This window comes from Lynx canadensis, chromosome C1, assembly GCF_007474595.2.
Source record: "Lynx canadensis isolate LIC74 chromosome C1, mLynCan4.pri.v2, whole genome shotgun sequence".
NCBI classification, from domain to species: Eukaryota; Metazoa; Chordata; class Mammalia; order Carnivora; family Felidae; genus Lynx; species Lynx canadensis.
The window spans coordinates 45,667,520-45,694,029 of NC_044310.1; the positions used below are offsets into that span (position 1 = coordinate 45,667,520).

Below are 26,510 nucleotides of genomic sequence, written 5' to 3' on the forward strand. Positions count from 1 at the left end.
ATCAGCCCAGAGCCTGACGCGGGCTCGAACTCACGGACCGCAAGATCGTGACCTGGCTGAAGTCGACGCTTAACCGACTACGCCACCCAGGTGCCCCTCACTTCTTCCATTTAACACACAGGTTTGTGCATATATATCTCTAGATGCGATACATATGGTTTAAATGTCTGCATAGGTATGTGTGTCTATATACATATGTTCATACACACACACACACATACACACACGTGCGTGGGGAGGTGTGTAAGCCCAACCTTACCAGCACATTTCATAACCTTACTAATTCGCCTTTGATCCCAACAACAACTCTAGCAAATACAACGTCCCCAACATCACTCAGCGCTGGGCACTAGATATTTCTGTGTTTTCCATCAACGGGTGTATACCCAATTCTTCCTATAAAGGGCCACCAAACTATGATGACTGATGGTTAATTCTCTGCGTTAACTGGATTGGCCACCAGTTGGGCAAATGAAGCGTTCTTTCTGGGAGCGTCCGTGAGGCTATTTCTGGATGAGATCACCATTTGAATCCATGGAGTCGGTACCACAGATCACCCTCCCTCCTGTGAGGAGACATCATTTAATGCACTGAGGGTCTGAATAGGACAAAAGGTGGAGCAAGGAGGAATTCACCACCTTTTTTCTCCTGCTGTGTTGATTGAGCTGGGACATCTCATTTCATCTTTTCCTGCCCTTGGACTGGGATTTTACTACCAGCTCTCCTGGCTCTCAACCACAACACTGTAGTCGCAACCACAACACTGGCCAGGAGTCCTGGGTCTCTAGCCCACAGATGGCACATCACGGGACTTCTCAGCTTCCATTACCAGTGTGCAAACAAGTTGCTCATTATCAATCACTAAATATTATGTACACATTGATATTTATGCACATAATGTACCTATGTACCAGATATTATGTGCCTCATTCTTTAAGTTTATTTATTTGACAGAGGCAGAGACAGCACGAGAGGGAGAGGGGCAGAGAGAGGGAGAGAGAGGCCCCCAAGCAGGTTCCGTGCTGTCAGCGCAGAGCCTGATGTGGGGCTTGAACACATGAACCGTGAGATCATGATCTAAGCCAAAATCAAGAGTCAGACACTTACTGACTGAGCCACCCAGGTGCCCCAATGTGCATAATTCTAATATAGAATACACAAATATTCTGTAACTCCCGCTGGTCCTGTTTTCTTCGGAGAACCCTGATACAATGACCAAGTAAATGCTATTGAAGTGCTGTATAACCTCATACAATATGCCACGGGAGCCAGGCATAGTCCCTAGTTCACTGCTCTTTTCCTCTGGACTACAGGTCACTCTAGAATCAAGGAGAAATTGAAAAATGAGAATAATGAAGCATAGCCACGATGGTGAAGGTCAAGGAGCTTATGAGTGGGTTTTGGAGAATATTTTTCAAAACTTTGTAGGCCGATCCAACAGTTTCACAGATTAATTCTTCTCCGCGCCATTTCTATGGGGGAAAATGTGTTGGGAGTATCACTGTACTTTTCCGTGCCTGACATTATCACCCATAAAATATGAACAGTATTCTATTACTTAACCTATGCTTTGAGGTGACGGTTGCAATCGATGAAACCATTGCGAACTTGGGCATGGCTTTCTGAAAGCACGTTGCCTTTCCAATGCCACCGCTAAAGCAGGTTCTTCCGTAACCAGCAGCAACTTTCTGTAGCGTGAAACAAAACGACCTGAAGCCCTCATTTTCATCAGCAAGGGCAACTTTTAAGGTATCTGCATTTCAAATTTCAGGGTGTCCCTTTCAGGTGGCCGGAACTTCCAACCCCAGCTGTTTTACAAAAAGCGAGAGGGGGCCATCCCCAGAGCTAGAGGCAGGCTTTCGGTAGCAACACTGTTTCCCGACTCCAGCCGTCGGCGGCACTAGACCCTGTTACACAGCCCCCTCCTACCAACAAACAACAAATAGCTGCGATTTATCAAGTGTTTACAACATTGCCGGGCACTCTGCAGAATTACAGATATTCATCTCAATCCTCGCAGCCACCCTAAGAGGGAGGATTTATTGATTTCACCATCTCCCATGTGGGAAATGGGAGGCCCAGAGATATTAAATTACTTTTCCAAGATCACACAGCTGTGCGTGGGGCTCAAAATAGGAATCTGAGGTTATCCGACCCAAAGTCTGTGCTCGTAACCCTCACAACATACTCCCTGGATCTTCTGATTTTCAAGTACTGCAAAAGCACTCAATTTAAACAGACTTTCAATTACGCGGCTGATGAGAAGTAGCAGATCTTCTTCCTGCTTTCAAATAATTTATAATTTAGACAGGAAGGTGAAAAAACGCCCAGGAGTCTGGAAAACAACAAAAGTAGACTGTATATGATGAGTCTCAAAACGAAACACCCTCTAAGTCCATTCTACGATTGAGCCAACATCTGCCCAACTATTGCGTGCCGCACTGTGCCACACACACCCAGCCACCATACGTTCTAAAATGTCGGATTACCTGTGGTTCCTGCACACACAAGGACACTTCCTGCCTCGGTGTTTCTGCATATGTGGTCCTTCTGCTTGTCATATCCTTACCCCCATGGCCGCTTCACAAACTCTGACTTATTCTTTTTTTTTTTTTTTTCAACGTTTATTTATTTTTGGGACAGAGAGAGAGAGAGAGAGCATGAACGGGGGAGGGGCAGAGAGAGAGGGAGACAGAGAATCGGAAACAGGCCTCCAGGCTCTGAGCCATCAGCCCAGAGCCCGACGCGGGGCTCGAACTCACGGACCGCAAGATCGTGACCTGGCTGAAGTCGGACGCTTAACCGACTGCGCCACCCAGGTGCCCCTGACTTATTCTTTAAAATATGAATTGTCGGGGCGCCTGGGTGGCTCAGTCGGTTGAGTGGCCGACTTCGGCTCAGGTCACGATCTCGCGGTCCGTGAGCTCGAGCCCCGCGTCGGGCTCTGTGCTGACCGCTCAGAGCCTGAGCCTGTTTCGGATTCTGTGTGTCTCTCTCTCTCTGACCCTCCCCCATTCATGCTCTCTGTCTTCAAAAATAATAAATGTTAAAAAAATTGATTAAAATATGAATTGTCATGTCTCCGTTCCTTCTGCCACCTATTCTCCACAAGTGGTCGGTATGATCTTCTAAAAAGAGGATTGGAACCTTATCACAGACCTGCTTAAGACTTCTGAGGCTTCCTGTGACTCTTAATGAAAAAACAGCGACAACGACAAACCATCAGCCGCCTCCCCTTTATGATCTCACTTCCAGCAACTTCTCCAACTCGGTTCAACCATTCTCCTGCTCTCCCATGACACTCTAAGCGCGCTGGCCTCCTTTTTGTTGTCCAAGGACGTCACGCTCTCCCCCAACTCAAGGGCTTTGCAAATGCTGTTCCTGCCACCCGGAAATGCCTCTGTATGCCCCAGCTCATTCTCAAGTGTCAGGTCTCCCCTTACACATTGCCCTTCAACAAAGTCCTTCTCCTTCCTTTTCCAAATAACCCTCTTCCCCCCATTTCTGTCTACACAACCTTCGGCTGTATACAATTCTCAGTAGTCGTCCTAATCTTAAGTCATTTCAATTACTTTTGTAAGTTTAAATTTTTTTTCTCTTTTGCTCTGTGATTTTATGTATCACTCACTGCTGGGTCCCTAGTTACAAAGACAATGCCTGGCACATTTTTTTGGAAAAATGTTTGTTTGTTTATAGAGAGAGTATGAGCAGGGGAGGGGAAGAGAGAGAGGGACACAGAGAATCCCAAGCAGACTCCATGCTCACCATGGAGACTGACTCGGGTCTCAATCCCAGGACTGTGAAACGGAGCCGAATATGGGGCACGATCTCACGACCATGACTTCATGACCTGAGCCTACATCAAGAGTTGGCCAACGTAACCAACTGAGCCGCTCCGGGTGCCCCACAATGCCTGGCACGTTTTAGGCTCCCAATGATCTGGATCCTCCTCCGATGCTCACAGAAATACTGAAAACTCCTACAAAGACAGACAGATGATGTCACATCATGAATATGTTCACTTAGCTCCCCCTCCGTGCCAAGCACTGTTCTATAATACAAAAGCCAACGACAGACAAGGTCCTTGAACTCAAGACTCTCACCGTCTAGAATAACAAAGAAAATAAACCAGAATAATTATTATTTGAGGCATTAATAAATAATAACAGAATAATTTAGCGGGCCTCTGTATGGAACAGATGGCACATTGGGAGAGGAGACACAAGGTCTGGCCCGGGAATGTGGGCGGTATTTATCATTTTGTCTTACATTTCGTCATCATTCGCTTATCTGACTTTCTTCCCAAGTAAAACGTATACGTCTGAGAGCAGAGACTTGTTTTGTTTTCTGTGACATTATCAGCATCTAGAACCATGTCTGGCACATACTTGGGGCTCAAAAACGTTCACTGACTGACTGATGGACGGAAGGAATCCTAGACGATGAAAGGAGCTATCTAAAGATCTTGGAGATCACTCCTTAACGCAGGAAGAAGCAAACATGAGTGCTCAGTGAGAACATGCTTGCTGTGTTTGGGGAGAGGCCAGAAGGCCAGTCAGTGGGCTGAAGACAGTGAACAAGGGAGAGAGGGAGTTAGGAGGAGAGTCTCCAGAGTACAGAGCAGCTAGAACACGTAGGACTTTCTTGGCCTTGGTAGGAGTTTGAATTTCATCCAAAATGTCAACTGGAGGGAAAGTGCTCAGTGATTAGTTTGGTTAAATAACTATGGAATGCAAAGTGTAACAGGCCCACAGAAGGTAAAGAAGAAAGGACTGCCTTCCGGAAGGGCTAAAAATAACGACAAGCTCTTGTAGTGTCACTTGAAGCTGATGGCTAGAGTGAGAAGGAGCAGAGGACAGAGATTATTACATGTGAGTCTATATCTTCACATGGCAGAGCCCGCCCATGAAATACAAGGCAAACAAAGAGCCAGATTGTCTTAAATTATTTAGCTTTAATATTAGCAGCACATGATATTGGACATGCAGATCAATGCAAAATATACAGATGACAGAACCTGAGAACGCTTTGTTTATATAAAGTTCATGGACGGTGAAAGTTTATCTGTCTATCCTTCTCCTTATCAACCTGTCATTCAATTAGCCCATCATTACTCAGTTATTAAGTAATTATTACTTGCATGTCTACTTCCTGGGGAAACAAAAGCGAGAAGAGAGACAATCGTGGATTTAGAATCTAAACAGATATCTCCAAAAATCTCTCATTTACAAAAATTCTGAGACAGGGTAGTGTAGTTGAAAATCCTTATAAATATCCAGTCCTCAGTTTGCATCCAAGATAAGCTCGTATTATCTATACTTAAAGTTTTTTTTTTTTAATGTTCATTTATTTTTGAGGAGAGGAGGGGAAGAGAGAGACAGAGCGAGCACAAGCGGGGTAGGGGAAGACAGAGACGGAAAGTCCCAGAATCCAAAGCAGGCTCCAGGCTCCGAGCTGTCAGCACAGAGCCCAATGCGGGGCTCGAACTCACGAGCTGCAAGATCATGACCGAGCTGAAGTCGGCTGCTTAACGACTAAGCCACCCAGGTGCCCCTGTATTATCTTATACTTTAGAGCAAGTCATGAAATGTCTCTGAGCCCTGGTTTCTCATCTACAAAATGAGAATATGAATTTTGCCCTCCTAAAGATGATCAGGGGACTGAGTCTAAAAGATACAAAGGGCTAAGGAATGCCCAGCACGTGGCCATAGTTTCCATTCAACCTTTTCGAATAACCTATGTACAAAAATAGGCTCTAAGTCTGCAACTTAGTGTCTAATTTCTTCCTAACTCATGAATTTTTCCAGCTATCATTTGAATGCCACTCAAGAGAGATGAGACTTGTTAACACTTCGATACTTTAGCTCTACCCTGGCCAGCCTCCCTCACATGGATCTTTCTACAGACAGAAAAAGAAATCTTAAGGCAAGAAAGGTATTCGAGCATACCTGTGTGGACAATGTCAAGGCTAATGTGTAGAGCAGACCACGAGTCTTAAAAGTTTCCCTCTTTGGTCATAGGTGAAGATCTAGTGTGAATCCTCTATAAGCAGCCTGGAGGGCTGGTTCATAGGTGTACTCTGAAACAATGCAGACAAGGTCAATCCTGGTACTGAGATCCAGCTGTGTCATCGCGAAATCCTAACCTTATTCTATGGTCAGGGAGCCCCTAACCACCAATTTCACGGGGTAGTTATGGTTGGAAGCTTTAAAATGAGAGAGCAGACATTAAGTACAGGGCACAAACCTCCATCCGTGACAAGTGCTCGATAAACAGACCTACAGGTGAACTTCTCTTTAAAGGAGGAACACTTCAAACTATAATAGAGAACACCCCAAACACGTGTTCTTGCCACCAACGCCCTTGGAAAGACAGGCCAAAACAGTGGCCTTGCTGTGTCCCTGAAATCCAATTAAAAAGGGATAAGAAGTACCTGAAGTGGCTTGAGCTGAAGCCACCTGAACATTATAGGTCTATGACTTCATAAGGCACAGGCTTCAACAAATTCCCTCTCCTCATTCTTGCCCCATGGTGATTGAATTAAGCATGCTGGGATGTCAGGGCCCACCTTCACCTCCCAGATACCATCAGGAGGAGCCCGTTTTGCTGTTGGTCAATCAGAGCAGGTCTATACCAGTCTGGACTACCTGAAACGCAGCCATTCGAGAAAGAGCACTGTAGTTGCAAACAACATAAAAACTAGTCCTAAGAAATTCTGGGCTTACATGCACAAAGGCACAAGGACATGTTGTTTTGTTTAAGTAAAAAAACAATCCCAAATAGCTTTCAGGAAGGGTCAGTCTTGTACTGAACACTGAGGATGTGCCAAGCACTCCACACGTGTTAATGCCAACAATGATGGAAACAGCAAAGCACCTAGAAACTCTCTCTTTTGCCCTCCTATCTCCTTCCCTACAGCTGATTCTGCAGTCACTGCATTTCCTCCACAACACATCTGGAGTCCCTTCATTTTGTTAAATCTCCATTTCTACCACCTTGTCCATATCAAGCGATTTAATCTCCTTCTCAGTTTCCTCATCTATAAAACTGGATATCATCTACCTCTTCAGACTGTCATAAATGGAACCATACGTGTGAAGAACTTAGAACACGTAAAATATGAATGCTGATTGCTTGCATTTGTTGTTATCGTCACTTTTTTGTTGTTGCAATGGCTTCTGAAGCTGTCGTTCTGTTTCTACCGGTCTCCATACTAAGTTTATTATTTATACAGCATCCCAAGGGATCTTTACAAAATAAATGTCAGCCCATGTCACTCCCTGGCATAAAACTCCCGTGGCTTTCCAGCATATTTAGAGCAAAATCCAAATTCACTCCATGGCTCTCAAGACCATCACTGCACCAGCCCACTGTGCTCCCTCCTTGCTGGTTCTCTCAATGTGCAGATGGAGTTCTCCCTTGAGACCCCATTCCCTCTCCTGGCACATCCATCTCCTAGACCTTTCATGACTGCGTCCCTCATCATGCAGGTCTCATCCTGAATGTCACCACGTCTGGCCTCTCCTGATCATCCTACACTTCCTATATCCTAGTTACTATTCGAATGCTCTCGTTAATTTGCTTTATGGCACTTACCACTATTCAAAAAGACTACAGACGCATTTTGCTTGACCACCGTGGGCTTGTTCTGTTATTATCAGTATTTTACGTGAACGCCTTAGGTAAGACATTTATTCCCATTTCCACAGGATCTATCCCTCCCCATCATGTAACGCATGTCCTAGATGTAGCGACATAATCCGCTCAGCCCTATAAGACATCTGTGTTTCTCACTCTACATGGGGTAGAAATACCAGAACGCAAATACAAAAGCATGTTCCAAAATATTAGGATGAAAGAGATCATCAGGAATATTCAAAACAAGCTTATGTTATCTTTTAAAGACTATCCTTAAAATGAAGACACAAAATCAAAAAGTTCAGGAGAGAAAATGATGGACTCCTGGGACCCACCCACAGACCCTCACCTGCGAAACACCATACTGTATGAATCTTCTCGCCTGAAATAAGCAGGCTCTCTCTTTTTTAGTGTTTGAGTCAGAGATTTCCTGAGTCAGGACTACCCCCTGACACTTCTTAATGGGAGCAAAGCCATATTTATAGCTAATGAATAAAATATTAGCCAACTCTGCTAAGTACTGACAGAGACCCAGTGCTAATTGCTGCCCTGGGACTAACCTGCTTTGCTCACACAAATAGGGCTGCTTAGTCAAGAGGGATGCCAGCCAGCTTGTCTCTTCTGAAAGAGTGATGACAAAGAACAACCTCCAACGAGTCATTCCGCTGTTGGGAACTAACGAGATAGTTATTCCAGAGATAACAAGGAATGCAGAGGCCAAGGGTTGAAAAAGCAAGACTCACTAAGCATCCTCTGTGCACTCCACGCTTCATACATGTTATTGCATTTAGTCTCCGTGATAGTCAGTGAAGAAGTACTATTGTGTCCACCTTACAGATGCAGATAGCAAAGCTCTGAGCTGTCACAGGTGGAGAGGAAGCATTTGGCTCTATGGGAATGTGACTCCAGACTTGACCACGTTGCATTACACAATGCTGCTTCTCATCTTTAACACACAACATAAAGAGGTTCAAAAGTCAGTGGCTACTGTAAATGCGCCGAGTTTCTAACAAGATGATTAAAACATATATCCATAAAAGTACAGCTACGGACTCCTGTTTTGTGAGTAATGGTTGAAAACGATGAAAGTTTTATTTAACACAATGTATCCCTTAGAGGTCTCAAGAGCAGTCACGTAAGGAAGGGGTCAAGACCCTGTTTACAGTACCAATGAGTAGATCTTGGACAGATGGCTAGGGGTAGGGAGGTCATTTTTGGCCCCAGCCCAACTCGGACTTTTGAATACAGAAGACAAATGTGTCACATGTGTGTATGTATATGTACCTGCATGTAGGAAACCTTTGTCTATACAATTCCATATTCTCAATGTATGTAAGAGGGTTTGGCATATAAATCAATAAACATAGGATGAATGAATAAAATGTGCCTCAACAAGAAAAATACGGGACTCTTCTGGTAATGAGCTCACCATCAAAGGATTTTTTAAGAGACTAAGTTTCTGAGCATGGATTCTTGCCTTTGGAGGGGGGTCAACAATAGCCAAGCAAGCTTTATTGAACACTCTCTAGATGCTTGGCATTGCACTCAACACCCTACAATCATTATTTAACATTTGCCATACCTGTATGAGTTAGATCCTATCAGCCTCCCACTTTACGTGAGTAGAAACTAAGGTCTGCAGAGGTCAAGGCATTTGTCCAAGGTTATGCAGGTGTTAAGTGGTAGGCCTCGGACTAACACCCCCAGACTTGTTAATATTACGCTATGTGGCCTGCTACATCCAACAATTGCCAGGTCCACTCCCAGTAATGAGACCCCATGTATTGCTTCGAATCTATTATTTGTACTGAAGATCAATACCATGAACGTGGAAGACGTTCTTTCCAAACAAGTGCCAGTTTCCATGGAAGTTGTATCTAACGCTGTTCAGCATCATTGCATTTACATGTTTGAGCTAACACATCACTGGGGCGCCTGCGTGGCTCAGTCGGCTAAGTGTCTGACTTTGGCTCAGGTCATGATCTCACGGTTCACTGTTCATGTCCTGTGTCGGGCACTGCGCTGACAGCTCAGAGCCTGGAGCCCGCTTCCGATTCTGTGTCTCCCTCCTCTCTCTGCCCCTCCCCTGCTTGCACTCTCTCTCTCAAAAATAAACATTAAAAAAATTTTTTAAATAAACTAACACATCACTGACCAGCTAAAGTCCCAACTTCTCAGCACAGCACCTAATTAACTTTAGGATCCAATCTCAGCTCTAACTCTTCCACATCAGAATACTCTGTCTGTTTATCCCCTACTTTTGTACTACTGCCTTGTTTTCAGTCACATTCTGTCTCTTTCCTGAGCATCCCTGGGTCCATCCATCCATCCAGTCAGGAATGTGGTGATTTCTGGGAACAGTACCCTGCCCTCACTCACTGTACAGTCTCACAAGAGGGAATAAGCGTACCTGTTTAATCCTGACCCATCATGCAGTAGCCACCTCAAGAGCTCTCATCCTCCATGAAGCCGCCCCTAAGTATGCTGGTTCCTCGTTGCCCCTTTTGCTTGGTACTCGTACATCACCATGGCCCCTACTGTAACTGCGGTACAGTGAACCTCGTTTCTGATGATGGTCGGGTTCTAAAGTTCAAAGTCAGTGTGAAAGGACCCAACGGTCCAACTGCCCTTCCGAGTCCCTCAGGAAGGAGGTGTCACATTAGAGACTCCCCACTGCTTCCCAACATGTGGCCAGCTAGCAAGTTTAGCCTCCATATTGAAACAGACCGCTGCCTTTGATGAAAGTGCCAGAGAAGAACTCAGCTGAGGTCGGAGGCAGACCGTAGGAAGAATGCGTATCTGGTTACATACCTCAATCACAGCACACGTATCATCACATTGAGATGCTCAGAGAAGGTGATCACGAGGGAACCAAGATTGACTCAGTGCACAGCAAAGTTATATTGTCCCCTCACACGGTCACCCTGGGGCTCATGTTCATTGAGTAAACAGTACAACTCATTGCCTCAGCTGTCTAAATTGCTTTTTCTCTTTCACAAAAACGTACATAGAATGTGGCTCCACTCACCTTCCCTGTGCCGTCATTTAACTCTTTTAACTGGGCAGCTAAACCAGGAGTTCCTGGAGCAGGTGGACCATATGCCAAACACCAGATGGTCAATTCCTTGGGGAACAAGACGGTCTCATCTTACTAAGATTTGGCTCCTGTTTACCTCCACAATACCATTTCTTTTCATTCCAAACTACCCTTCCCACACCAATTCTACTAACCTATTTCTAGTTTTCACAGATAATACCCGTTTCCTCACAGCTCCTGCCTCTGCCTATAGTGCCCTTCCCCACATCATCCAGCCAATGTCTATCCTCAGTACTCCCGGTGAATGTTTCCTCTTCAGTGACAGGCTGATTGGATGTACACCCCTATTCTTCACTCCTTCTTGGATCCCTGCCCCCCCCCCCTTTTTTTAAGGTAAAGTTGTGGTGTCCTCCCACGTTGAAGCTGGGCCACATGACTTGCTTTGACCAATAGGATGTGAGCAAACGTGATACAGCAGAGTCTGAAAAGTGTGTGTGCAACTGGGATGGTCTTGCTTGTCTGCTGTGACTGTAGGTTGTTCCTCAGCCAGTTTGCTGGAGGGTGAGGCAGACGGTGTGAAGTCAGGTTGCCCCACTCATGCCAGCCAAGGCAATCCTACATCCGCCAGCTGCAGGCTGACCCCCAGACAAGGGTAGCAACCCCAGTCAATATCAGGGAAACTGCCTAGGGAATCTGCAACATACTAACACCACCAGCTGAGCCCAGCCCAGATCAGCACCACCCACACTTTTGCTGTATGCTGTTGATACTTTGTTGTGTATTATGGAGTATGACTGTAGCAATAGATCACTGATACATTTTCTATAAAGGCTTCACTGACCCCTCCCAAGGACAAGTGAGCACTCCCATATTTGTGCAACCTCTAAATCTTGTACATTCCTCTATTAGGAAAATTAACACATTCTAGTCTTATAAACGTTTGGTAAATAATGTGGGGATTGGTTTTTATGTTCGCTGCTTCTTCTAAGGCTGACCTTCTTGAGAAAAGGAACCTATTTGTGAGGGAGGTGAGGTTGATACAATCAAAAGAGTTTGGGCACACCTGTTCGTACAGCCATTATGGAAAAGAATATAGGGGTTCAATTAAGAATTGACCTGTCCACGATCTCGTGGTCCGTGAGTTTGAGCCCCGCGTCGGGCTCTGGGCTGATGACTCGGAGCCTGGAGCCTGTTTCCGATTCTGTGTCTCCCTCTCTTTCTGCCCCTCCCCCGTTCATGCTCTGTCTCTCTCTGTCCCAAAAATAAATAAAAACGTTGAAAAAAAGTTTAAAAAAGAATTGACCTGTCATATGATCCAGCACTCCCACTCCTGGGTATGTATCTGAAGGAAATGACATTAGCATCTTGAAGAGATGCCTCTACACTCCTGTTAATATCGCAATAGGCAAGATGTGGAAACAACCTAAGCGTCCATCAAAAGATGAATGGATAAAGATGTGCCCTCTATGTATGGCAGGATGTTATTCAGCCACAAGAAAGGAGACAATCCTGCCATCAGTGACAAGATGGACAGACCTTGATGGCATTAGGAAAAGTGAGATAAATCAGACAGAGAAAAAACAATTATCGTATGGTATCACTTAGATGGGAAATCTAAGAAAAACAAAACGAAACTTGTAAAAACAGAGAGTAAAGAGTGGTTACCAGAGGCTGAGGGGTGGGTGAGGTGGGGAGATACTATTTAAGGTACAAACTTATAACTAGTAGATAAGGAAGTTCCAGAGATCTAATGTGCAAATAGTGACTACAGCAAAGAGTGTTTTATTGTAAATTTTAAAGTTGCCAAGAGATGAGATCGTAACTGTTTTCAACACAAAAGAGAAACGAGAATTACGCGAGGTGAAAAAGGCACCAGCTAACTACTGAAGCAGTCATACTGCAATTTACAAATGTGTCATACTAACATCTTGCACACCTCAGACTTACACCCTCTTCTATTTCCATTATATTCGATAGAAAAAATAGTTTGGGCATCTATGGGTTGGAATCATGGTTCTGCAAATGGCCAAACTTTCTGAGCCCAAGTGTCTTCAGCTAGACAATGAGGATAGCAGCAGCCATTTTGCAGCCTTGAGAAAAGGAAGTGAGAAAATCTGCATAAAGTAGCCAGCTCAACGCACGACACCTCAAAGGGCTGCACAGATAGCATTTGGTCGAGCGAATTAATGAACTGACACTTCCATGGCAAAGTTCTCAGAACAAGTACAACAAAAACAGAAGGTCCTTTGTCCCATTACCGATTCCTAACATCACGCCAGCTGCCCACAGCATTCTGTAGCCTCTAATTCAATTTATTACTATGGAAGCTGATGTTTCAATTTACTGAACCCAACTGTATCATAAATAAAAGTCCCTCAGAGGACCATCTTCGCAACTTCTTGTCAGCACAGCAGTTAAATGCAGTTTATTTAATCTCTCCGCTAAAACAAAAGCTGCAGCTTGTTGCTTATAAATCTGTTCTTCCTGCAACCCTTCGGAGAAATAGAGACACCTGGCGTGGACCTACTGCCTGCTCTCAGGCAGGTTAAGCAGCCTTGTCAATGGCAACATGCGCTGTGCTGCTGCCCAATTAAGAAGCAGGTACTCACCTCTCTGGAGGCAGGCAGCCCTCTTCCACAGCTGCTGTAAGAGCAAGACGTAGAGTGAGAAGGCGCATAGGTGGCAGCCTGATTAAAGCGAACTTTGTGCAAGGCCCTCACCCCAGAGACAAAGTGAGGAGCCGCAACTCACGGGTGCCCCAAACCGCCTCCCCCCTCCCCAGCACCCTGGGTCCTGCAGTCCAGCATCCACCTACACTTCATGGTACTCTGTGTGTGTGTGTGTGAGAGAGAGAGAGAGAGAGAGACAGAGACAGAGAGACAGAGATATGAGCAGGGGAGGGGCAGAAAGGAAGGGAGACACAGAATCCAAAGCAGGCTCCAGGCTCCAAGCTGTCAGCACAGAGCCTGACAAGGGGCTGGAACTCAGGAACGCGAGATCATGACCTGAGCTGAAGTTGGATGCTTAACTGAGCCCCCCGGGCACACCTATGGTGCTTCTTTAGGAGTCTACTCTTGGTCTTCTGTATTAGACTTTGACCTTCTGGAGTACCAGAACTTGTGTGTGGGGTTCTCTATCTCTTGGTCTATCACAGGGCCCAGGGCAAGGAGAGTGTAGCTGCTCAACACAAACTTGAAACAATGATAACATTGCATTTATTGAGCACATACTGGTGTGCCAAACATTGTTTCCACTCTTCCCATGACTCATCTCACTTATCCTCAGACATCAGGCGAGGAGTGTTACTGTCATCCCCATTTTATAGATAAGGACAATGAGGCTCAGTGAATAACATGCCCAGGCCTAAATAGCTAGCGACTGGAGGAGCTGGGGTTCACAAAGCCCATTTTATTACAAAACACTTGGTGCTTTGTTCTATGTTCTCTGACAGACTTCTTCGCTTTGGGAGTGTTTGAGGTCTGAATGATTCTGTGCTTTAAAAAATCATACTTAGCTTTCTCTGTTATGGAGGTGGCCAAACTGTTATTAACGTCTACTTATAAAAGCTCTGTTTCTTCTTCTTCTTCTTTTTTTTTTTTTTTTTTTTTCACTAGGCAAAGGTCTTTATTAACTTTGTTTCAAACTTCTTTCCCCGGCTTCTTCAGCTTCATTAGTTGCCAAGAATATATTGTGTCTAAGCAAATACTGAACAGAGTTGCACTGTCCAAGGGGCTGGGGCTTAAAAACATTAGAGATCCAGATTTTATCAGATCCATGAACAGAATGTTAATTTTTTTAATGTTTATTCATTTTTTTTGAGAGACAGAAAGAGAAAGTGGGGGAGGGGCAGAGAGAGAGGGAGACACAGAGTACGAAGCAGGCTCCAGGCTCTGAGCTGTCGGCACAGAGCCCGACATGGGGCTCGAACTCACGGACCCGTGAGATCGTGACCTGAGCCCAAGTCGGACGCTTAACCGACTGAGCCACCCAGGCGCCCCCATGAACAAAATTTTAAAAAGCACTCGTAACCTAAAAAAGAGCAGCTCCTGGTAACTTCTTCAAGTCCTATCTCCTTCAGAAGTTGACTCCATTCAGTTTGCTTCCTTCTTGGAAGTTTCATCGAAACGCTCCACGCGACCTGCAACTTCTCCTCCTCCTCCTCCTCCTCTTCCTCCTCCTCCTCCTCTCCAGTAGTGGGTGGTAGACCGTGGGCAGGAGCTGCTGCACCAAGCTGGTTTAAGCCGCTGGGTAGGCTTTCTGTCAGCTGCTTTACCTCCACTTGGCCCTTGATGGTGAAAGTGCTCGCTGCCCCGGGCGCCCGAACTCTAGGGTCGCCAAAGCGGATCACCCTTCCTCGGTTTGCGAACACATTCACTTCTTCGACTCACCAGAGCTACTGTTTACCCCTCACTTCTTTAAGGAGAACTGACATTTTTTTATCATCTCCTGTAGCTGTTCTATGAACCATCTTCTTTCGGGGAGCAGTTCCTTTCCCACCAATGTGCACCTGTGCTTGCCAGTGCGCGTTCCTCCTGGTTTGTGATGCTTTCTTTCATCTTGGTGGAGCAGAAATGGGACCGGGGGCTGGGGGCTGGGGTCCACGCTTGGTGGGGCAGGGGGTGGGGTGGGTGGGGGTGTCTCGGGCCGACCAGCTGAGATCAGGTCCGCGCACCAGGGCTCTACATCCTCATAGAGAGTTTCCTCTCAGGATCAGACGGAAGAGGATTGCAGCAGGGATTCTCAAAATGTGGTCACTGGACCCGAAGCATCAGCATCTCCTGGGGACCTCGTCACAAAGGCCAATTCTCGGGTACCCAATGCACACCAAATAAATCAGACACTCTGGGAGTGGGGCCCTGTGATCGGTGTTTTGACAAGTCCCCTAGCTGATTCCGGCAGAGGCTGAAGTTTGAGAACCAATGCGTTCAAGAAATTTAACCAAGGATGTTCCGAGCCGTCATGTGAACAAGGCGCAAGGTCTGCTGGCACTCGCGGCCACGGTAAAACCAAAGTTAGCACAGCACTAGGTGTCACCCCAAAGAGGGCGTACATCTCGTGTTTCATTAGAGCAAACATAAACAAAGGCCTTTAAAGTGTCAACAGGGTCAGACCATGGGGCGGCCGCGAGGGGATGAGAAGGTATTCCTCTAAGCAGAAGAGGAAGACTCAGAACAGTACAGAAAAATGGCTTCCGAGGACTCCTCAGTTCCTGCAAAGGGCCAGCGGTGGGGGGCAGGGGTGGGGCCCTTGGACTAGTTACAGGAGGCCGATCACACAGGCCTGAGGGACCCACATTAGGATCACCCGTCAAGTTCACGCTGATTTTCTTCCCTTTTCATTCCCTCCTCCCTCCTACCGCCCTGATTGTGTTGACAACACAGGCTTTGTAGGAATCACAAAAGCTCCCTGCTCCCTGCTTGACTACTTTTCGTTTTCTTCCTCTTGGACAGCTTCCCGGTGATCAAATGCAATGCTCTCAGGGGAAGCGGGCTGGCCCAGGAGCGATAAGGGGCCAATTCCTGCAGATCTGTCGTATTTCACGGGCAAGCTGCCACAGCCTCCACGTGGAAATAAGCAGTGATGGACGTCCGGCCCCATGGAAAAGCAGTTCGGCATTATCACCTGGGAGCTGACAGGAAGAGGGAGGCAATGGAGGCTGGTGGGGGGCTGGGGGTGGGGAGGGATGCGGGCCTTGGAGCCATGACTCCCGCTGGCCCCTGGCTGGCTGCCTGCAGGGGACCTGTGCATTTTCTTACCTTCCATGTGGGTCTTAGCAATTACAGCTGCCTGCCTCTGGAAGGCCTGGAGGTTCACGACTGGGGGCTTCGGAGGCTTTGGGGGAGGAGGACCCAGGGACTTGATGGAAGGCAGTGGCTTTGTTTTGAGAAGTTGGTGATGCTTGTCATCTGGCTGTTTCTCTGAGCAGAGATTAAAAAAAAAGTTATTTTATTACTATTTTCCATTTCATGGCTTCTTGGGTGAAACTGGCCAGTCTCTCTCCCTTCTTGTCTAGATCTGTCCTACTGGCCAGGGTGCCCTGATCAAAATGCAAACCTGATCATGTCACTAGCCTGCTGCCCACAGGACGAAGCCTGGCTTCATCAGCATGACATTCATTTATGTACTCCATCCTCGGGCATGTTCCTACGACATGGCCCCCCATCCACATTTCCAGATTCTTTGATTACACTTTAGCATCCTTTTCTGACCTCAGCCCAAATATCTTTCACTCATACCAATGGCTTCTCAGTTGTCTGAATTTGATTTACAAAGTCATCCTGTATCCAAGACTTTGTTCATGCCATTCCTGGTTCTGGAATGCTGTTCCCTCACTTCCTTCTTGGCAAGCTCTGACTCGTTTAAGGCCCTGCTCCAATGACACCTCCTCTGGGAAGGTTTCATCGATTTCAAAATCGAGGTGAGAATTAACCACTCTGTTTTGTATCTCCACAACGTATCATTAACACCTCTCTGCCAGTGTGGTGGCATATTAGAGGGGCCGCCAGTCTATCTACTATTGAGGGTCGGCTCCTCATGCACAGGGACAAGGCCATATTGCTCTCCTGCCAGCATCAGGCAGAGAACCTACTTCCAAGAAAATGCATGGTGACTACTCCCTGAAAGGTTCCATCAAGCACTTATGACATGCAAATAACACGGGGGCTATAAAGAGGAGTAAGAATTGATCTCTGATTTCCAGGGCTCACAGTCTGGGACAAGCTTCAAGGCTAAGTTTATGGTATGTGGGCACCTGTGGATTTTATGGTTTTGCGTCCTGGAATTTTCTGAGACAGTGTCGAATGCCTACATTTTGTCCTTCTGTACTCAGAAGCCAAACTCCAACAGAAATCCCAATATTGTATGTGAAAACCATATCTACCTCTAACGCTTCACAGCACAACATCTTGTATGATCCAAGAGCCTTGTTTTTGCTTCACATAATACAGTGGTTGAGTACACGGACTAGCCATGCTAAAACTAAATATGGGGGCCAGTGTACAAATCCTCATTGCAACTGCCTCAGGGCCCTGCTGCCCACTCTGGGAGCTGGGAGGGGAGGGGAGGACAGCCCCCTCGTGCCCCACCAGGAGGGGTTATATCAGTTAGGACCAAGCTCCTCTCTTCCTAGGCTTTTTTTTTTTTTTTTAATTATTTATTTTGGGAGAGTGCGAGTGGGGGAGGGGCAGAGACGGGGGGGGGGGGGGGGACAGAGGATCCAAAGCGGGCTCTGCACTGACAGGCTGACAGTAACGAGCCCGATATGGGGCCTGAACTCATGAACCGTGAGATCATGACCTGAGGTGAAGTCGGACACTCAACGGACTGAGCCACCCAGATACCCCTTCGTAGGCACCTATGGATTATAATTAAATTGTAATGATAAGTTGCAACATCAGAAATTTCAGTCTTTATCAAATTAAGGAGATGTGGTGAAAATGAATGATCACTTACCAACTGGGTTCCTAAGTTTTACCAGGCACTGTGCTAAGCCAAGGGCATGGGTTCTCTCATTTAATCCCCTCAACAGCTCAGTCAGGTAGACGAACCATCCTCCTGCCCCATCCCTTCACCAATAATTAATTATCTACTATATTCCAGGCACTGTTCTAACAGCTGGGTATGGAGTTAAGAACAAGAACAGATCAAGCCTTGCCCTCAGGAATTTTCATTCTAACAGGAGGAGACGGATGATAAACACGCAAACAAATAAAGGTAATCACAGAGACCTGTGGGTTCTATGAAAGAGATCCACCAGGCTGATAGGCAAGAGTGGGAACTGAACTAACTTCTTCAGATAAAGAGAAGGATTAGCTGTGAAAGTGTCATGTGAACTCAGACCTAAATGCAGCTATGGAAGGCTCTATCTAACAAGAAGGAAGAGGAAGAGCTAATGTCAATGTCCTGAGCATAATAAAGTCTCTTCAAGGAACAGCAAGAAATCCAGTGTCTATTATGAGCCAGGGGGAGAGAAACAGGAGTACGTCAGATTCATCAGCAGGACCCAGAAGGTGCAGAGCCATGAAATCAGAGACCACGATTGAGAGATGATTTGGGCAAGCTTGGATTTGCCCTCGTAGCTCTACTTCGTATAAGATGCATGAACTTGGACAGTGTGTATCCACCATATAGAGTCGTATGCAGGAGATCCCTCCACCTACCCGTCTACCCATCCACCCATCCAAGCATCCAATAAATACTTTTTAAGGACCTACCAAACCTGGCCTTGCTTTTTTAGGTGCTGGGATATGGTGGTAAAGAAGACAGTTTTTACCCTCATGTAACTCACATTTTATTGAGGTAAGCAAACAGGTATACAACAATACACCATGTAAGATGGGATAGGAGGAAAACCAAATCAAGGTAAGAAGACAGAGACTTATGGGGGTAGGGTAGTTATTTTAGATGGTGATTCACAAATTCTACTCACAACAGGTGACCCTGAGCAGAGACCATGGTGGAGGGGAGGGAGTGAGACATCAAAGACCTGGGGGAAGCATGTTCCAGGCAGAGTGCTCAGCAAGTACAAAGGCCCTGGGGTGGAGCTAGCTTAGTATATCTAAGGAAAAGCAAGAAGGCCAATGTGGTAAAAGAAGAGGGTAAGAGAGGTAGGAAGGGCCAAATCACATCAGCCACTTTAAGACTGCTGGAACTGAATTTGAGCAGGGGAGTGATGTGATCTAATTGATGTGTTAGAAGTTCACTGTGCCCGCTAGGAGAATAGGATAAAAGGAGCAAGAGTACGGAAGCAGGGAACCCAGCTGGAACACTGCGGTGGTCCAGGTGAGAGATGATGGTGCGAATAAGAAAAGAAGGCACAAATGGATAGAAGTGGAGGGATTCAGAACATATTTTCATGGTGGAACCAAGAGTTTGCTGATGGAGTGGATGCAGAGAATGAGAGAGAGAGGACTAGAGCACAGTTCCTAGGTTTTTGGCCTGAGCAACTACGAGGATGGTTGTGCTGTTTACCAAGCTGGGGCAGATTGGTGATGGATCTGATTTACAGGAGAGCAGACCGGGCTCTAAGAGGTTGAGTCGACTGTCCAAGTTCATGCATCTTGTAAGAAGTAGAGCTAGGAGGGCAAATCCAAACTTGACCAAATCATCGCTAAATAGGATTCCCGGAGATTAGGCACTTTACCCAAGCCTGAGATTACAAGTTAGCAGATGGGCCTCGCATACCTGCTCTAGAGTTCGGAGCAAACCTCACCCAGGTCACATATGACCACTAGGAGGCTCTAAATTAGAAAGACACAGTGGCCCCTCCCTCAGGCATTACTTTCTCACCGGGGACCTGGATGGCAAGTTCACTCTCATAGACAGGCTGGCAGGTGTTCCTCACGGGGCTCCTCTCAGGATAGGGGCTTTCTAGGCTCTTCCTGCCACATTGAACAAGTAGAGAAGTAGGATCTTGAAAGGAGGCAAGTGAATTTTGGGGGGTCATCAAGTGCTTCTGGGAAGGAAGGGTCTGGGCTCCTCCTGTTTCTAGCTTCCCCCTGGGCTCCTCTGGAGCAAGCCCTATGCTTTTCTCCTCCTCCAGATGGAAGGCCCTTCTTCCACGACTGGCAAGGACAAAGGCTGAAGACATCCCACTTTTCTGAGATGAAACCTTCTCCCAATTCCAGAGCTTGTCTTTGAAGCCGTCAGTCACCATGACATTCCTCTCATGGGTTATGTCAGCATTTGACTGATTCACGTCTAACAGCAGAGACGTCTTCTGTGACTTGACTGCAGAATCAGTAGACCCTTCTGGAGGTTCTGAGGAATCAGAACATCTCTGAATCTTGCTCCTCTGGGAGGACTTCGTTTCCTGGGGTTGAAGAGGCTGGGGTTCACCGCTAGAATACAGTGGGAGCTGACTGTGGTTGGAGGAGAGGGGTTTCTCATTGGCCAAAACACCTGTTGACTGTGTGTTTCCAATATCGCTCTTTTGACAAATTCTTGCTGGGAATATAGGTCTTGGAAGAGAGGGCACATCAAACTTTTGAAATTTGGCTCGAAGTTCCTTGAAGTTTCTTAACCCTTCCTAAAGCACAAAAGAAAACAATGTCTTATCATTCCAGGAAAAAAAACAGTGTGATTAGCTGATTTCACTGTGCATGCAAAGCGTTCTAAGTGCTGATACAACACCACTCCTTACCTAGGGGGCCGTGTCGGCTGGTAATGTGATTGTCTATGTAAGACGCAATGAAAACAAATGTCTCCTCTTTGAAACACTTCAGATATGTTTAATTTCTTCACAACACGTAAAGCATACTTATAAAGGAGAATACTAACAGTTGCTGATAAGTCCCTTGATACAAATTTTGGGGGGGCTCCTTGCTGCCTATACAAGTTCTAAACTCTTTAGTACAGCATTCAAAGTTCTTCATGATGTGGTGGAATTATGGTCTCCAGCCACAACCCAACACAACTGCCCTTAAACCAAACAGGGATATTTATAATTTTCTAGAACCTGTAATGTCCATCACCCCCGACTCTTCTCGTGTGTTCTTGCTTCACAAAATGCACCCTCTATCTGTCCAATTTTTTGTTTTGTTTTGTTTTTTTTGCAACTCCAATGCCTACCTTTCTCCATTACAATTCTCCCTGGGGCTGATAGCAAGAGCTAACTTCCTCCCTGTCTCCTAGTGCTTGCAGACTCTGTACAACTTGGCTGTTGAACTTAACTTTGGAACTACACAGGTTATGTTCAAATTCTCTGCTCTTGAGAAAGACAGATACCATATGTTTTCACTCTTATGTGGATCCTGAGAAACTTAACAGAAACCCATGGGGGAGGGGAAGAAAAAAAAAAAAGAGGTTAGAGTGGGAGAGAGCCAAAGCATAAGAGATTCTTAAAACCTGAGAACAAACTGAGGGTTGATGGGGGGTGGGAGGGAGGGGAGGGTGGGTGATGGGTATTGAGGAGGGCACCTTTTGAGATGAGCACTGGGTGTTGTATGGAAACCCATTTGACAATAAATTTCATATATTAAAAAAATAATAAAAAAAAAATAAAATCATATTGGAAACGATATCAGACAAAAAAACACACAAATTCTCTGTTCTTTATCATATAGGCAAATACTCTGGGAAGTGGGATATTACCTATCGGTGTAGTCTCATCAGAAAAACAAGTTGTCAAGTGCGAGACAGGTTAGGGCTGCTGTATGTAAAGCGTCCCCCACAATTCTCGTAAGTCCGTGACAAATAAAAGCTACTTCGAAGAGGCTAGCTGATCCTTTTGTATTTTTGACTCCCCCTGGGACAGTGTGCTCTACCTTCTGAATTCAGTTTAAATTCAGTATATGAAAATGATGGTATTAATAGCAGCCCGACCCTTGGGGCTGAGGAAGGCTGTGCCCAGCATTACACAGGGAGCTGGTCTAGGCAGGTAGGATTGGGCTGGAATCCCGCTCAGTGCTGTTCCCAGCGGTCCCCCCTTCCTCTCACTGGATCTAATTTACTTTTGTAAGGGCGTATTGTCATCCTTCGTCTTCCCAGGAGGTAGTAAGGGGTGGAGATGGAGTTCCAGGACAGCTAATGGAGCCATTTCAAAAAGAGCCACTGTCTTCTCCTGATCATTTTAAAGGGCGGAGCCGCACGGACACAGACAATCCCATCGCCAGCCACTTTTGATTTTGCCATCTGAGGGAATGCCGGCTGACCTTTTTCTCTGTGTTTACAGTTGACTCACACCTGCTTTCCAAAGATTCAGGGAGGGAAGGAAGTTGAGGAAGTGTAAAGCAGGTGTCTGGGAGCTTGCTTGCATGCTCTCCCCTTGAGCCTTCCCTCCCTCCTATTCTCTCCCCTCCCCCACCTGTCCGTCCCTCCCTCTCCCCCTTCCCCCCCTTGTGTGTGTGTGTGCGCGCGCGCGCACACACACACACACAAAGCTTTCTCCACAAACTGCTAACTGTTGATTTCCTATCTCTATTTCAACCAGCACTGAAATTAATTCGACTACACTTCCTCTCCCTGATGTAGGAGCAGTCAGCACTGGGCATGGAACCAGATCTGAGTATGAGGCTCCGCTTCATCATTTTCTAGTTATGTGCCTTGGGCAATCCACTCCACTTCCTTGAGCCCTATTTTCCTCACTATAAAATGGGACGGTTCTACTAACAGTTCAAGGTTATTGTAAGGCTCAAAGGAGATAGCTTCACATACTTCAGTGGTTAATGTTTAAAGAAATTTAAAAAAATTTTTTATGTTTATTTTGAGAGAGAGACAGAGTGTGAGCAGGCGAGGGGCAGAGAGAGGGAGACACAGAATCGGAAGCAGGCTCCAGGCTCTGAGCTGTCAGCACAGAGCCCGATGCAGGGCTCGAACCCACCAACCACAAGATCGTGACCTGAGCCGAAGTCAGATGCTTAACCGACTGAGCCACCCAGGCACCCCTCAGTGGTTAAGATTTTTTTAAATTATGGTAAAATACACATAACTTAAAATTTACCATCTTAAACATTTTCAAGTGTACAATTCAGTGGTATTAAGGGCACTCGCATTGCTGTGAATGTCCAGAACCCCTTGAATCGTGCAGAAGTGGAAATTCGTAGCCATTACACAATAATTCTCCACTCTCCCTACCCCGGGCCCCCGGCAACCACCACGCTACTTGGTCTCTGGTTCTGACAACTCCACGTACCTCACGTAAGTGGAACCATAGTATTTATCTTTTTGTGACCAGCTCATTGCACTTAGCACACTGTCCTCCAAGTTCATTCGTGCTGTAGCATGTGACAAAACGTTCTCCTTTTTAAGGCTGAATAATATATCATTGTATTTATGTACCACTTATTGTCTATCCATTCATCTATTGGGTGGACACCTGGGTTCCTTCCACCTTTTAGATATTTTAAATAACTCTCCTAAGAAGATGGATATGCAAATATCTGAAACTGTGCTTCCAATTCTTTTGGGTGTTTGACCCCAAGTGGAATTGCTGAATCAGAGAGTAATTCTATTTTTCATTTTTTTATAAAAAAAATTTTAAGTTTATTTCTTTATTTTGAGAGAGAGAGAGAGTGTGTGTGTGTAAGTGGGGAAGGAGCAGAGACAGAGAGGGAGGGAGAGAATCCCAAGCAGGCTCTGTGCTGTCAGCCCAGAGCCTGACGTGGGGCTCGAACTCACGACTGTGAGATTATGACCTGAGCCGAAGTCGGACATTTAACAGACTGAGCCCCGGGTGCCCTTGGGTTTTGATTTTTTGAGCAACCACCATGCTGTTTTCCATCACAGCGATAGCATTTTATATTCCTCCTAACAGTATGTAGGGTTCCAGTTTCTCCACATTCTTGTAATGCATATTATTTTTATAGTAGCTATCACAATAGGTGTGAGGCAGTCAGTGGTTGATATCTTCAACTGAATGTCATGATGACTATTTTTGGTTCTTTACTATCTGAAGCCACATGAACTACAGTACACTGCTTGGTAGATTTTAGTTTCCTCAGGAACGATTAGGATAAACCCTAGCAGGAAATAAAATTATGGACCGATAACTTCCAGACCAGAGTCCTGTGTAAAGATCGTTGGTTCAGGAGGAAGCAAGCCTTCTTAAACCTGGTTCACTCCTTTGTAAACAAATGCTCATTCAAGGTCTACGATGTGGGCAAAACACTGTGTTAGACACAGCTCAGCTCTTAAATATTACATTCTAATGTCAGGGAGGGGCAGAAAATAAGTAGATACACATGAAAATATTAGAGACCAATGCCATGTGGAGAATTAAATAGCTGGTTTAGTGAAGAGTGGCTCGGTTCCCACCAGCGACTTCCCGAGCCACCATAGGGAAGTCATTCCCTTCTCTGGGCTCAGTCATCTATCACATGTAGCAGTTGACCCTAGTGATCTCCAAGGTCCCTTCCAGCACTAACATTTGGACTTCACTTTCCTTGTTATGGGAAAGAGATGTGACACATTCCGTTGCTGATTATTCATCACCCATAGAGGGGGCGTCAGGGCAGAGGGCATGAGGCAAGGTGCATGAAGATGGGAGGGGAGGTGCCCAAGGGGCCATGCCATGCCTCATTTTCCTGGGCCCACAGCAGGTCAGTGTCCACATCCTGTCAATGTCAAGTCTTAAGAAGCCCACAAGCCTGTCCCTTCTTCGAGCCACGGCCACTGCCTCTGAGTCTTCCTCACGCGTGGCCATGACTTCCTCTGTCTGCTTCTACTCCAGGCCCCTCTAATCCACCACTTACCCGGCTGTTCGACCAATCTGATGACAAACACATGTGATCACGTATGTCCCCTGTTTGGAATTCTTCAACGTGGCTTCCCCAAAGCTCGCAAATAAGCTCGAACTTTTGCTTAGCACAAAAGGCCCTCCCCAATTCTAACTCTGTTCATCTTTCGACCTGATAGCGGGCCCTTCCCCCAACATGCCTTCTTCCCTCTGGCCTCGATAAATTACTGACGTCTTCCCAAACCTGTTTTGCTTTTTCATGCTTCTGCGCCTTTGAGTGTGCTTTTTCCTCTGCCTGCAACACCCACGTTTCTCCCAATTTCCTGAACTAGCAAATTCCTGTTTGCTCACAATTCAACTCACGTCACCTCAAAATAGTCATTGGTTTCTTGCCATGTGCTAGGCATGAGGGTTGCAATGACGAATGAGAATTCCTGACCTTTCATATGTATATACACAATGGAGTATTGCTTGGCAATCAAAAGAATAAAATCCTGCCATTTGTAACAACATGAATGGAGTTAGAGTGTATTATGCGAAGCAAAATTAGTCAGAGAAAGACAAGTATCGTATGACTTCCCTCACAGGTGGAATTTAAGAAACAAAACAGGTGAACGTAAGGGAAGGAAAGTAAAAATAATATAAAAACAGAGAGAGGGACAAAATCTAAGAGACTCTTAAATACAGAGAACTAACTGAGGGTTGCTGGAAGTGTTTTGGGTGGGGGGATGGCTTAAATGGGTAATGGGTATTAAGGAGTCTATCCTGAAATCATTATTGCACCATATGCTAACTAACTTGGATGTAAGTTAAAAAAAAATCCTGACCTTTCAAATAATATAAAAACAGAGAGGGGGACAAAATCTAAGAGACTCTCAAATACAGAGAACTAACTGAGAGTTGCTGGAAGGGTTTTGGGTGGGGGGATGGCTTAAATGGGTAATGGGCATTAAGGAGTCTACTCCTGAAATCATTATTGCACCATATGCTAACTAACTTGGATGTTAGTTAAAAAAAAAAAAAAAAAATTCCTGACCTTTCAGAGGTGGTGGAATGAGGGAACAGACACAAACTGATCATTTTAGTATAGAGAGACAATTTCTAGATACATGGCATGATGTCTATCAGAACATAGAGAAAGGGTCATGATGACAGCCGGGGTGCAAAGAGGGCTCCCTAAAGATGACTCAGCTGGGAGAGGCAGGCACATGAAGGTGGCAGGACAGGTGGCTCTGACAAGAGCAGGAACAAAGAAGGCATGGCAGGGGGAGCTGCATGGTGTAGACAGGAATAAGCAATTCCATGTTACTGAAGCCCCAGTGTGTCAGTATGGAAGTCTGCAGAAGAGAGTGGAGGGCAAGTCTCCTTAAAGTAAGTGGGCTTAATCTTCAGAGTAAATGGGGAGTTACTGATGAGTTTTATACACGGCTAGAACAGGCTGAGATTTCTACCAGGAACCAATTAGGAGGCTACTAGAATTGGCCAAGTAAAAAGGACGAAAGGCAGGATCGGGCAGTGTTACGGGAACGGAAGAGAGAAAAGTGCAGGGGGTGGTATGGACCAGATCTAGAGAGGGGAGAAGGGCTCCAGGATGATATCTGGGTTTCTAAATTGGGCGAGAGGATGGACATTGGTCCTTGCAACTATGACTGAGGACAGGAA

General features: G+C 45.9%; 1 protein-coding gene across 1 annotated transcript in view; it reads right to left on the reverse strand.

Annotated features, from left to right (window-relative positions):
• The window catches only part of FYB2 (FYN binding protein 2), a 129,136-nt gene that overhangs the window by 74,668 nt on the left and 27,958 nt on the right, over positions 1–26,510 (reverse strand). Inside the window, exons 2-4 of the mRNA XM_030324739.1 lie at positions 19,964–20,702; positions 16,432–16,593; positions 13,285–13,318 (exon numbers count right to left, since the gene is read on the reverse strand). Of these exons, the coding sequence (XP_030180599.1) occupies positions 13,285–13,318; positions 16,432–16,593; positions 19,964–20,702 (935 nt within the window). The remainder of the gene's footprint in view (positions 1–13,284; positions 13,319–16,431; positions 16,594–19,963; positions 20,703–26,510) is intronic.